Source organism: Leptonychotes weddellii, chromosome 10, assembly GCF_054177405.1.
Source record: "Leptonychotes weddellii isolate Sample4059 chromosome 10, ASM5417740v2, whole genome shotgun sequence".
Lineage (NCBI taxonomy): Eukaryota > Metazoa > Chordata > Mammalia > Carnivora > Phocidae > Leptonychotes > Leptonychotes weddellii.
In genome coordinates, this window is record NC_138378.1 from 89,652,922 (window position 1) to 89,665,617 (window position 12,696).

General features: G+C 49.9%; 1 protein-coding gene across 5 annotated transcripts in view; it reads right to left on the reverse strand.

Moving 5' to 3' along the window:
• Positions 1–2,815: 2,815 nt before the first annotated feature.
• FBLN7 (fibulin 7) overlaps positions 2,816–12,696 on the reverse strand; it is a 49,232-nt gene continuing 39,351 nt past the window's right edge. For 3 of the 5 annotated variants that reach the window (XM_081796775.1, XM_081796773.1, XM_081796776.1), the window contains 4 exons: positions 10,992–11,132; positions 9,871–10,008; positions 8,778–8,916; positions 2,816–7,136 (listed from right to left, as the gene is read on the reverse strand). In XM_081796775.1, coding sequence (XP_081652901.1) covers positions 6,764–7,136; positions 8,778–8,916; positions 9,871–10,008; positions 10,992–11,132 — 791 coding nt within the window. In that variant the 3' untranslated portion in view covers positions 2,816–6,763. The remainder of the gene's footprint in view (positions 7,137–8,777; positions 8,917–9,870; positions 10,009–10,991; positions 11,133–12,696) is intronic. The other 2 variants (XM_081796774.1, XM_081796777.1) reach the window with 1 other exon arrangement.

Consider the following 12,696-nt stretch of genomic DNA (forward strand, 5'->3'; position numbering starts at 1 on the left):
AGTGAGAAAGAGCCCCCAGAGGGCGGTGTTCTCATCGCCGGCATTCAAGACCTGGTCCGCAACCAAGTCTGCCACCCCCTACTGGTCAAAGGCGGGAATGAAGGAACCTGTACCTGAACCTTACTAACCGGAGGGAGGATTGGACGAGGGGCCAGGGACAAACTCTTCCTGGGATGGCACTTGGTGCCCTGGGTGGGGAGGACGGATGCGTCCAAGAAGCAGAGATCTTTGTCTTCAGAAACATGTCTGACAACTCAGCCAACTAGAAAGGGGAGGGAGGCGAGCCATTGTACCAGGGTCCCCGTGTGCCTGTTGTGAACCCTGGCGTAAGCAAGGTAGACATGCCACAGAGTTTTCCCCCTAAAAAGTGTATCTAAAGAGCTTCCTGGAGATAAAGAACTAGATTGCTAAAATCTAATTTTTCATTTGAAGGTGGTCAGATTCAGAAAATTCTTCTAGCCCAAACTCGCTTTTCACCAAGTCATACACTCTCGTTTGTAAGTTAGCAGACATTTCCGTGGCTTTGCTAGCACTGGATTTTGTCGGGGATCCTCCTTGTGAGAGTGAGTATGGCAGGCTGTGGCCTGCATTTCCCACTGGAGTTCCTCTACCAAGAACCATTTTAAGGGCCTCCTTCTCCACCAGCTGGTCCTGGCCCTTCTAGTGGTCTCCTTCCCTCCACCTCTGCCCTTGGAGAGCTTGCAGCGCCATGCACATTGGACTTTAACTGTTTCTACAATCGTCAAAGTTACCCCCTTGTGATAGAAGTGAAGATCTTATCTCCCAATGTAAGTGTAAGTCCTGTCTTAGGCAGGGATCACCTGTTTGAAAAGGACACCCAAAAGAGGTTGAGCAAAGGAGGACGGAAAGGACACAGGGCTATTGGATAAAACCCACAGGCTGGAAGCCAGATTTCATGAGGCACCAGAACCCAAAACAGAAAACTAGAAATGGCAGTTTTAAAACATGGCCCTAAAATCCTTTAACACTTCTCAATTCAGCTCAAGTTGACTCCATGAGAACTCATTGGTCCATGTCCACTTCCCTTGACTCAGGGGCTGCCTGTGACTACTTCAACCAACAGTGTGGCAGAGGTGACCCCATGTGACTTCTGAGGCTGGGTCACAAAAGCCATGCAAACCTCGTTTTCTGGAACACGCACCCCAGGAATCCTGAGCCACCATGTCAGAAGTCATTATCCTGAAGCCACCACGTTCTGAGAAAGCTGAGCCACGTGAGCCCAAGGATGGCTGTTCTGGTCATCAGTCCCCATCTTCATGTTTCCCGGTCTAGGTCAGACATGCCAGGGAGTGAATGACCCTCGGGTCACTCCAGCCCTGGCCCTGGAGTCTTCCTAGCAGAGGGAGGTACAGACATTGCGGAGCAAATACAGACCATCCCCCTATGCTCTGTCTGAATTCCTGACCCGCAGAATCCATGAGCATATACCATAATGGGATATTTCATACAGCAGTAATAACCAGAACACAAAATTAGGCTCCCTCTGCAAGTCCCCATGGTCTCTTGTTTCCTCTCATTCCATGTCAGCATCATTGTTCTCTCTCTGTGTAGATGCCTGTCCTTTGTGCCCATAAGCCAATGTGGTCATCCTAGGCCTTGCTTTACATCACTCCTTCATTCGAACACTCGAGATGCCAGGTCATCATTACAAACACGGAGAGGTGGGACCTCACTGTTACCATACACGATTACAGTGTTTGCAACATCCCGGCTCCCTCGGTGACCTGTGTGGATTTGTGTGTGCATTTCCTCTACGCTGACCCCCTCTCGGGCTGCTTTTATTTTCATAGCACTCACCCCTTTTGGAGATTACGTATTTTCTTGTTTTCATGTGTATTATCCTCTCACTTGCTGAAACGTAAGCTCCAAGAGGTCAGGATCTCCATCAATCTTATCAACTATTGTGTCCTAGGCAACTAAAACAGTGCCAACAACAGAGTAGACATTCAGGAATATTTATGCAGCTTATAAACACCCAGAGATTTTCACATGTATGAGATAAAAGTCACGACGGTTCACCTTTCAGCCCTGGAGGGTGAGCGTGGTAAAAGCTGAGGCAGTGGCTGGTGGCAAGTGACCCATTCTGGTCTGGCTTCTTTTTTTTTTTTTTCTTAAAGATCTTATTTATTTATTTGAGAGAGAGAGAATGAGAGAGAGCACATGAGAGGGGGGAGGGTCAGAGGGAGAAGCAGACTCCCCGCTGAGCAGGGAGCCTGATGCGGGACTCGATCCAGGGACTCCAGGATCATGACCTGAGCCGAAGGCAGTCACTTAACCAACTGAGCCACCCCGGCGCCCTGGTCTGGCTTCTTCATGTCTGTCCGTGGGGCACACCCTAGATTCCCAGTAAACCCATCAAGTTTCCTGTGACTCTGCAGTGATATTTTGTCCTAGGCTTATTTTCCTTTTTGTTTGCTAGTGTTGGAGATCTACATTTAAAAAAATACGACTTTTAAAAGTTATCCAAAAACTTAGCTAACTTTCCATCTCTCATGAGTCAGTGATCCGCTTGGCTGGTCTCTCATCTCTTCCTGGTAGCTGTTGACAGCTAGGAGTCCAGGACAGGCAGGGGGGCTAGTTGTGGGACAACCCTACATTCAGGCCTCTCTGTCTTTCCAAAGGAGGGTCTGGTGGGTGCACAGATGTGAGAACTAGGGACACCACTGGGGCCTTCTTTGATTCAGGAATAGGAACTCCCATACACTGTTGCAGATAGAAAGTAGTGTAAGCCTTAAAAGGGAGGAAAAAATTGACCTCTGAGAGACAAAGGCGAAAATACAAAAAGACAAATGCATATTGCTGCAATACTTTTAATAGCAAAGGATTGGAAACAACCCAAATGTCAATCAGGGGTGACTGGTTGAATAAACAATGGTATGTATGACCTCATAATGGAGTATTTAATAGGAAAACATTCTATCCGGTTCTATGAAATGATATTCAATACATTGTTACAGGGAAAAAAAGCAAGACTAAGGAAAGTGTATATATATATGTGTGTATATATATATATATATATACATATATGTATGGAAGGGTGAAATGGAAAAAAATTTATCTAAGGCAGAAGGAGGAAACAGGTGGAGGGGACTGGGTCAGAATACAGATTTCTCTGAATGTAGCTCATTTCGTGGAGTTGACTTTGGAGCCATGTACATAGTTTACGTAATTATAAAAAAATTGAAATGAAAAAAGCAATCTCTACAAATTTAAGCAAAATAAAGTGAATAACCATAACCCTGATTCAAGTTTGGAACATAACCACTATTCCAAGTTTATTTTAAAATGGTAATTTGACTGAACATCCCTAATGGCAAAAACCATAAGGACAAAAAGAATTGCAAAAGAAAATTTTAACTGTTTTCAGTAATCATATTTTATGATAGTTTGGGCATGGTTATTCTCAGGATTGAAAACAATATGTAATTATTTTGGTGATCTTGAGAAAGAGGTTTTTGGAACGAGTAAAAGAGCAGATGTAAAATCAGTAAGGTTACATTTAAAACCCTATAGTCCTGAGTTGAATTGGAAGTACCATTATAAACTCATGTAGTTAAAAAAAACACCCCAAAACTCATAGTACATATTTCCTAGTTCTGTCCACTAACACCAAGAAACAGTGACCAAACCACTACCAATGAGCACTCTTAGCACCCAGATTTTGGTCTCTAATTATTATTCTCCACTAAGAGGAACAGGGATCCTCAGGAATCACTGGGTAACTTCAGGGCTGGGTCATAAAATACACAAGATGAGCTTGAAACATCTTGTCATACAAGATAACTACGAAATATCAAAGACCACTAGGGTCATGTCAAAAGGAATCAGCCAACTTAACGCAGTTCCCAAGAGCCAAAGATAGGTTAATCTGAGTAACAGTAAAAGATAACAACTGCAATGCATTGAAACACACATGAAATATGTTTAAATCATGAGTTCATTATGTACTCAAAGAAAAGAAAACAGGTCTTACTGGACAGCTTGGAAAGATTCCAGAAAACTACCTTGGAAACTGAGGAAGGGGAAAAAGTCAAGAATTTATACTCTACAAACCAATCCTCAGGGTAATCAAAAGAATAACTGATAGAAGTAAGTTTCTCTTTATAAAGTGTGCCAGCTAACAAACAAAGAAGAAACAACAGCACTGGAATATCATTTGCAACCACTAAAGAAGTTATGGGTCTAGCAATAATCATGAATGGCTGCTACCATCAGAAGAGAGGCAACTAGAGATTATATGGCTCCCACCAGAAGTACCAGAAGACTCTAACTCTCTCGATACAACTACTAATGTATAAGAAATAGAACAGAGGAACATATGAAAAGACACTGCAGAGATGTACCCGGGAAGAGCCAGGCTGTGAGAAATTCTACAGGACACACCACCCAGTACTGACTTCTAACAGGCCTCCAGGTGATTCCAGCATGTGCTAACAGCTGAGAGCCGATGCTACATTTGAAGGAGACTCAAGAGGCATGTCCATGAATTACAGAGCATGGACCTAACTCAAATAAAAACTCCTGAGCCACTCAGAAGTTTGAACAGTGACTGAATAGTTGAAGGTATTAAGGAATTATTGCTAATTTTTTAAGTGTGATTGGTATGGAGGTTAAGCTTTTTCAGAAGTCCTTGTGTTGAAATATTTACTGATGAGATGATACGATGTCCAGGATCTGCTTCAGAATCATCATGGGGGGGGGGTGAGAGAAGAGGTGGGGGAAGGTTGGCTGTGTGTTAATTGTTGAAGCTGGTGGTTTGGACGTGGGGTTCACCATGCCGTTCTACTTCTGTACATGTTTGCAACTATGCATGATAACAAGTTTTACAAGACCCCACCAATGATAGGAAGCTCTCTTACCTGAAAGGGGTGCAACTCCTAGCTAGGAGAGAGTGCAGAGATAAGGTATTGCCCAGGGAGGAAGGGCCCAGGTATCATCCACAAGAGGGGGTCCCAAGCCACCAGGCATTCATATACTGGTGCTACGGGGATGGGGCTGGATGTGGGATTTCATAAATGGGAAGCACCTTTGATGATGAGAGGTCTTGGTGATGTAAACCACTGGTTTAGGCTGGGCTTGTGTGGCATCCCAGGCATCATCATACACCAGTCTAGGTGGGGCACGTACTCTGTAGCTCCCCAAGTCACTCCTTGCCTGCTGGGAGGTGAGAGGCTTGCCCCTTGGAACCAGTCCTGCAGGAAGGAGGAGTGCATCGCTATGACACTGTACTTTCAGGGTCATGGCCATGCCCTTGGACTGCCCTCCCTGGCGTTCTGCACAGGGGACTGGATGGCATGCAGGTTTCTAACCCGAGTCACAGCACCATTTGAAAATGCAAGGCTGTGGCTAATAGTTTGAATACAATCTTGTAACAACCCACTAAGACAGATTTGCAGACCCTCGTTCTGCCGTTGGAGAGACTGCCGCTGAGCCAGGGGAGAAGAAACATGTCAAAACCAGCTCTTGACTGTGTCTCACTCTTTGACAAAATAAGACAAGAATAGGTTTTTCCTAGAAACCATCTTGGTATATGGCTTGATCACTAAACGGGCAACACACTTCCTCTGGCCCCACCTCAAACCAAGGCAAACACAAGGAATTTAAAAGTAAAATGTCTGATGAAATCGCACCTAAATTAGCATGTATTTGGATACTGAAGTCTCCTCCCAGTTCAGCTGGCTCTTCAGTTTTAACGTGAACGGTCTCCAGCACCCCACCCCATGCCCCAGCCAGCGCTTGCCTTCTTCAGTCACCGGGAGGGCACTGTCCCTTGGCTCCTACATCAGGAGTAGGAGGCCCTGGAATCAATGTAAATTCAAGCATTTTCTTAAGCTCGCCACAGCCAGATGTGGCCTTACCAATCTCCCATTTGGCCAAGCCAAGTTTCTATTGGTGGCATAATCCCAAGGTCACCTCCATGGTTTCTTTCTTGTGCATTTAACCCAGTGGGTCCAGCCTTGATCGGAAGAGAGCCAGGTATCCCTTCCTAGAAGGCACTGGGCTAACTCATGTGCAGGTACAGGCCAGGTGGGCGTGGAGGAGCAACAGACTTTATTTCTTCAGTTTCAAGACCAGGTTATGTTCTGAGATACGATTTCTCAAAGGGGAATTCATTCAGGCAGAACTTAGGCTTTAATGTTGGTTCCTTGGTCTAGAAGAATCTGCGTGGGGGTTCCAGGCCCTGCCGTGGCTTTCTGATGAGAAGGCTGGCAGGCATGTCACAGAAGGGAATGCAGACAAGAACACGGTGCCGGGCTGTGGCAGGAGACCCACTCTCTATGCCACATGAGCAGGGCATGATTGGCTCTCAGCATGCTAGAACCGCTTCATAACAAGGCTTGACTATAACCATACAGAGGACTGACAATAAGCTTTTCCCTCCCCAGCTGGTTCACGCTCACAATGCCATTCAGTCAGCATTTTGAAAAACTGCCCATTTCCCTGTAAAGACTTGAGAAAGTGCATAATCTACGGGAAGAGCTTAAAGCAGGGAAAAAAACAAAACAAAAAGCAACGTGATGTCAACAGTCTGGATCCTGTAGCTGCCCTTCTCTGCCACTCCCCAGAAGAGTGTGCGGCATTGCCCTAGAAACCTGGGGGCACGGGCAGGTGGGCGGGTGGGCAAGGACAAGGCAGGCTGGGGAGAGAGAACTGTCGCAGTCAAGGCCCACAGCCAGATCTCTGAGGAAGCTAAATGAGCCCAGATCTCCACACCACAGTGACCCCCCACCCCCCGGCTGCCTTAGAAGTCATAAGGGGACACAAAGATGGTGACCTTGGACACGTGGTTGGCTTGGAAGGAGCGGTCCAGGTATTCTGACATGTCGACATCCACCTCTAGCGTCTGAGGCCCCTCCAGGGTCTGGACGAGGATCAGCTCCCCTGTCTGCCGGTCTGAGCGCTGCATCACAAAGTGGCCCCGGCTGTTGCCACCCACGATCCCAAAGCGCAGGCTGTTGGGTCCAGGTCGGCCTGGGGCTGAGGCTGTGGCCATGCGGAAGAGCGTGATGGGCGTCTTCAGGTTGGAAGGCAGGGAAAGGTAATGGAAGGAGATGGTCTTGGGCAAGTGGCGGCAGGGTCGGCTGTCCATGGGGCAGGGGTTTCGCTCACACTGGCTGGAACAGAGAGGCAAAAATGGACGGAGTCAGCCTTGGGGAGACTCGCGAGGGACTGCTCTGACCTGGCTTGTCTGCCCCCCTGCCTTCCTGCAGAGGCCTCCAGAGTGCCCTTTCCCAGCCACCAGTCCCCCAGCACAGAGGCTCAGAACTGCAGGTGAGGGTGGCGGATGGCAGGTGTGGCCAGGGAAGAGGTGCTCCCCTGACCCGTTTGTATATGTACGCACGTACACTACATTTATACATGCTGTTACTAGAGTTTTTACAGACAAATAAAGCCAGGAAGATAAACCAGGTGCCCCTTCTGCCCGTGCCAGGACCCCTCTCCGTAACGGTGGGACCCCAGCAGGTAGCTGGCAACACCCTGGAATGCGGTGCTCAGCACGAGGTGAACTTTGCAACACCCCACGTTTATTCTTAAAGAGGAAACCCTGTCTTTCTTAACCATTTGGAATCAGGATCTTGTGGAAGTGCTTCTGATATTTCTCTACCTTATCTGACACACAGATACAATTTAGCATATTTCATGACTCACATAATCACAGTTATGTAGGTTGGATATTGCATCTGGCTAATAATCAGGCATGTCCCCAGAGGCTATGCCATACAGTCCCTTCACTGAGTGACTTCGGAGGAAGATCCTGGTGCCTTCGGTCTCAGTAAGTAACTGCCCCTCTTGAGTGCCAACTGACTTTCTTGATGCTTCTACTCTGCTATAGCCCAAAAAAGCAATTCAGGTATATGAGCTTGTGAAGTTAATTCATTCTAAAGACAATGCTAAGATGCTTGTGATCTCTTTTTCAGAAGAAAGTACATGTGCTTTGTGATAGTTGTCGTTATTCTCCTGAAAGGCCTGTCTCCCACCTTTTGAAAACAACAACAACAAACCATTAGGTGCTGAGGTTACCGGAAATCAAACCTCCTAAACCAGTGGAAAAGTCTATCAATATAATGCAAAGTGTACGGGACATGCCACGTGACTGGAACCGACCAGTTATTAGCCATGTGAACATGACAAAATGATCCTCTCCCAAATCTGTAATATGTACCTGCCTCCTGGTAACGTCACCACGGTGGTCCTCTCTCCACAGTGTCGCCCCACACCCACAGTGCTGCACCAGCGTGACTATAATCCCATCATCCTCCAGGTCAGCAGGGGAACACTGGGAACATTAACTCCTCTCAGGGCAAACTGGGTTCCTACTGCACATAGCAGCAAGCAGTGAATTAAATGCGACCACCGGGCGCCTGGGTGGCTCAGTTGGTTAAGCGACTGCCTTCGGCTCAGGTCATGATCCTGGAGTCCCTGGATCGAGTCCCGCATCGGGCTCCCTGCTCGGCAGGGAGTCTGCTTCTCCCTCTGACCCTCCCCCCTCTCATGCTCTCTCTCTATCTCATTCTCTGTCAAATAAATAAATAAAATCTTTTAAATAAATAAATAAATAAATAAATAAATAAATAAATGCGACCACCAAAGGGAAATGGAAGCTCAGAGAAGCCAGACTCCCAGCTCCCTGCCTTCCATCTTTCCTTGGATCTAACTGTATCTTCTCCTAAGCACCTGTGAATCTGGCCCAGCCCCCCTGGGAGGCCTGGGTGAGGGACGTGGGCGCCCGGCCTGGGTGCCCTGGCTATACTCACAACGGAGAGGTCTTCACGTAGCTCACGTTGCCGCTGCCCTCGGGGCACTCCGGGCTGACGCACTGGAAGCCTCCCCCGGTGTTGATGCACATGGTCCCCTGGGGACACACGAGTTGCGGGCTCACACACTCATCGACATCTGAAATAAGGGACACCCAGGGAGAGTGAAGATCACCCGACGTCCCTTCTGTCACAGAACCACATGAAAAACCCGGACAGGCGCTGGAATGTGGTGAGCTTCCTAAATACCCCGTACTTATTTTTCAAACGGGAAACCCTGTCATCCTTCACTATTTGAAATCCAGACCTTGTGGAAGTGCTGCAGAACCCCGCTGGGGAGCTGCCCTCCCCGGAATCCCGTCCTCCCGCAGGGTAGACAGGTTAGAGAGGTGCCAGAAGCACAGGAGTGTGACCGGTCCCGGGTCACGACGCTTCTCTGAGATCTGCTTCCTCCTCAGCCTAAGGGCCCTGGAGTTTCCCCTCAATGGCTATTTATCAGGCCCTTTAAGAGTCAAGTCTTCCAGAAAGCCTTTCTCCTCAGCCTCACCCCACCCCAAATGCAGATGTCCTCACTCTCCTTTGTATGAAGTCTCTGCTGCTGCCTTCCCCCCAGCTGGAGGCTGTTTCTTCCCAATCTGCACAGTCCTACCTGAGCCTTCTTGAATACTTCTGGGATGGAGGGAGGGGGGGAGGGGGGGGAGGGATGGATGGTTGGTTGGAGGGATTGATGGATGGATAGAGGGATGGATGAACGGAGGGATGGATGGCGGAAGGGAGGGATGAGGGCAGGGAGGGATGGATGGTTGGAGAGATGGATGGATGGATGGATGGATGGATGGATGGATGGATGGATGGATGGAGGTATCTTCTTCTCCAGTCCCAGGTTACCCACTCCTCTGACCCTTGCAGCAGAGCCCCACTAGGAGGTCACTAGGGAGCCACATCTTCTCTCACATTCTACCTGAGCCCACAGAGGAGCCCTCTGCCTTCTCCTCTGCTCCTTCTCCCCCAGTGGCTTGGAGCCGCTGTCTGGGACCAGCGAGGCTCTGTCGCGAGCCCTGCAGCTCCCTGCCTCTGTAGCAGCATCACTCACCCTCACAGCTCTTCCCATCAGCCAGCGTCCGGTACCCGCTGGGGCAAGCACAGCGGTAGGAACCTGGGGTGTTGACACAGGTGTGCATGCAGAGCCGGGGGCGTCCCTCCTGCCCGTAGAGCTCGCATTCGTTCACATCTGGGGACAGAAGTGCCCAGTATGACCAGGAGCCATGTGGTGGACAGCCACTAACCATGAACTAGGATGGCTGTGCCTCAGTTCCTGGAGGCGATGGCCACTGTGGCTAAGTGGCTGGGCCTGGGGGGGGGGGGGGCAAACCCTATCCCCAGCAGAGCACCCGGAAGGAGAGCAAGCATGCTCCCCTTCCTCCCCAGCCAAGGGCCCAGGAGGCTGAGGGGAGGGATGAGAGGGCCCTACATGGTAGACCCTAGATGGGTTCCTTTGTCTAAGGCTGAAGACTAACGGGGGGACCCTGCAGGGGCTGGCAGATCAGGTGGGCAGCCCAGACTACTGCCTGGATCCCAGCCCCACCTGAACTGGCCTCATCTTTGGGGTTGGAGGAAGAGGGACTCATTTCAGCTGCTGTAAAATGAGGCAGTTTGCACCAATTGGCCAATTCTCCGGTTTGGGCCCGATTGGTTTGAGTCGTTCTCAGAAGGCACTTTGGTAATCAGGAGAGGTTAGCTAAAGTTGGCTGGGTCCATAAACCCAAGTGGAGAGGGGGCCAGGGAACTGAGTCCCCGAGCCCTGCACAGCGCAGGAGGCCTTCCTAACCAGCACAAGGACTCGAGCTCCTCTCTGCCACCCGCCCCAGATTGCAGCTGGAATGGGGGGGGCGGGGCTCGAGGCTCTTCTAGATGGGTGTGCTGTTTTGCATGGTACTGTGGCTGGCTTCTGAGATGGGGGCCAGCCTGGGCACCCCTGGCTGCTCTCGCCACAGTCTTGATTTCTTATGCTCGCCTCTGATGTCTACGTCTCAGCAGCCATTAGGTCGACACTTACCTAAAACGCAAAGTGGGCCGGGCTTTCTGAGACTTTGCCCGCCCGCCCCCGCCCCGGCCTTGCTGGTGCGCCCGCAGCAGGAGGGCGGGGGGTGGGAGCCCTGTCTTCTCCTGGGCACCCCCCCCGCTCCCCCCTTCCCCTACAAAGCCCCGGCCTACCCTGGCAGACGCTGTCGCCCGTGGCGACGCCGCTCAGGTGGAATCCCGCCTCGCAGCTGCAGTGCTGCGTCCGCTCCACCTGCGCACAGCGCGGCGCGCGGCTGAAGGCGGGGTCGCCGGCCACGCTGCCGTCGGGGGCCGCTGCGGGGAGAAGACACCCTCAGGGCGGGGCCCTGGCGCCCCTGCCGCGCGCCCAACCTTGGGCAGGGGCCGGGAGGAGAACCAGGACGGGGGCGCGGCCCCTTCTCAGAGCTCACTCTGGAGTAGGGAAAGGAAAGACGAGTAAGTGAGCAGAAACCCGCGGCCGCCCAGGGAGGGCTCGGGAAGCGCGGCCGAAAGGCACCTTGCGGGAACCCGCGGACCCTGCGACAGCACACAGAAGGACCGCGTCAAAAGGCTTAACAAACACCAAAATGCTTACAGTGATCCCTGGAGTTTAAACCTATGGAATGTAAAACACTACCTTTTTTGGGGGGGGGTGTCTTTTTTGTTGTAATTTTTTTTTTTTAAAGATTTTATTTATTTATCTGAGACAGAGAGAATGAGAGAGACAGAGAGCACATGAGAGGGGGGAGGGTCAGAGGGAGAAGCAGACTCCCTGCCGAGCAGGGAGCCCGATGCGGGACTCGATCCAGGGACTCCAGGATCATGACCTGAGCTGAAGGCAGTCGCTTAACCAACTGAGCCACCCAGGCGCCCTGTTGTAATTTTTTTAAAAAAGATTTTATTTATTTGAGAGAGAGAGCATGACTGGGGGTGGGGTGGGTAGAGGAGAGGGAGAAGCAGGCTCCCCGCTGAGCAGGGTGCCCCTTGCAGGGCTGAATCCCAGGATCCTGAGATCATGAGCTAAGCTGAAGGTAAACGCTTAACCGATGCCCGTGTGGTTGTAATTTTATACTTTTCTAAATTATCTGAGCTTTTTGTTTTAAAACCAGGAACATCAATTTTTTTTTCTTTTTTTTTAAGATTTTATTTATTTATTTGACAGAGCATGAACAGGGGGAGGGGTAGAGGGACAAGCCGACTCCCCTCTGAGCCGGGAGCTGGATGCACAGCTGGAACCCAGGACCCTAACTAAGATCATGATCTGAGCTGAAGTCAGAAGGGTAACGGACTGAGCCATCCAGGCACCCCAGGAACATCAATTTTCTATTCAGAAAAAAAATTAGTTTTTGAGCATTTTCAAAGGATTTAGGGTTCTCATATGGTTAGGGGAGATGGTAGAGGATCATCGGTGGTGAAAGTAATGATGCATAAGAGGACATCCAAGGAGACGCAGTGTGTGACTGCATGGAGGTGAGGTTCTTAGGGTAGTCAGATTCGTAGAGCGGAAAGCAGAATGGTTGTGGGGGGAGGCTGGGAGAGGAGGAAATGGGGAAGTCCTGTTTCAAGGGCAGAGTTTCAGTTTTGCAAGGTGAAAACGTGGAGGTGGATGGTTGCACAACAGTGTAAATGTACTTAATGCCTCTGGCCCATACGCTTAAAATGGTTAAAATGGTAAATTTTATGTTATGTATATTCTACTATAATAGGGGAAAGAAAAGGTGAATGAATTAAAAAAAAAAAGTATTTGGAGAGGCTCTCCTTCAGAGCAGACACAGGCAGAGCAGATGGGAAGGAAGGCTCCAGGCTGGGGGACCAGGTGAGCAAGAAGGCAGGCCTTTGCTGGGCTGTTCAAGGAGACCATGAGGTCATCAGCTGGCTT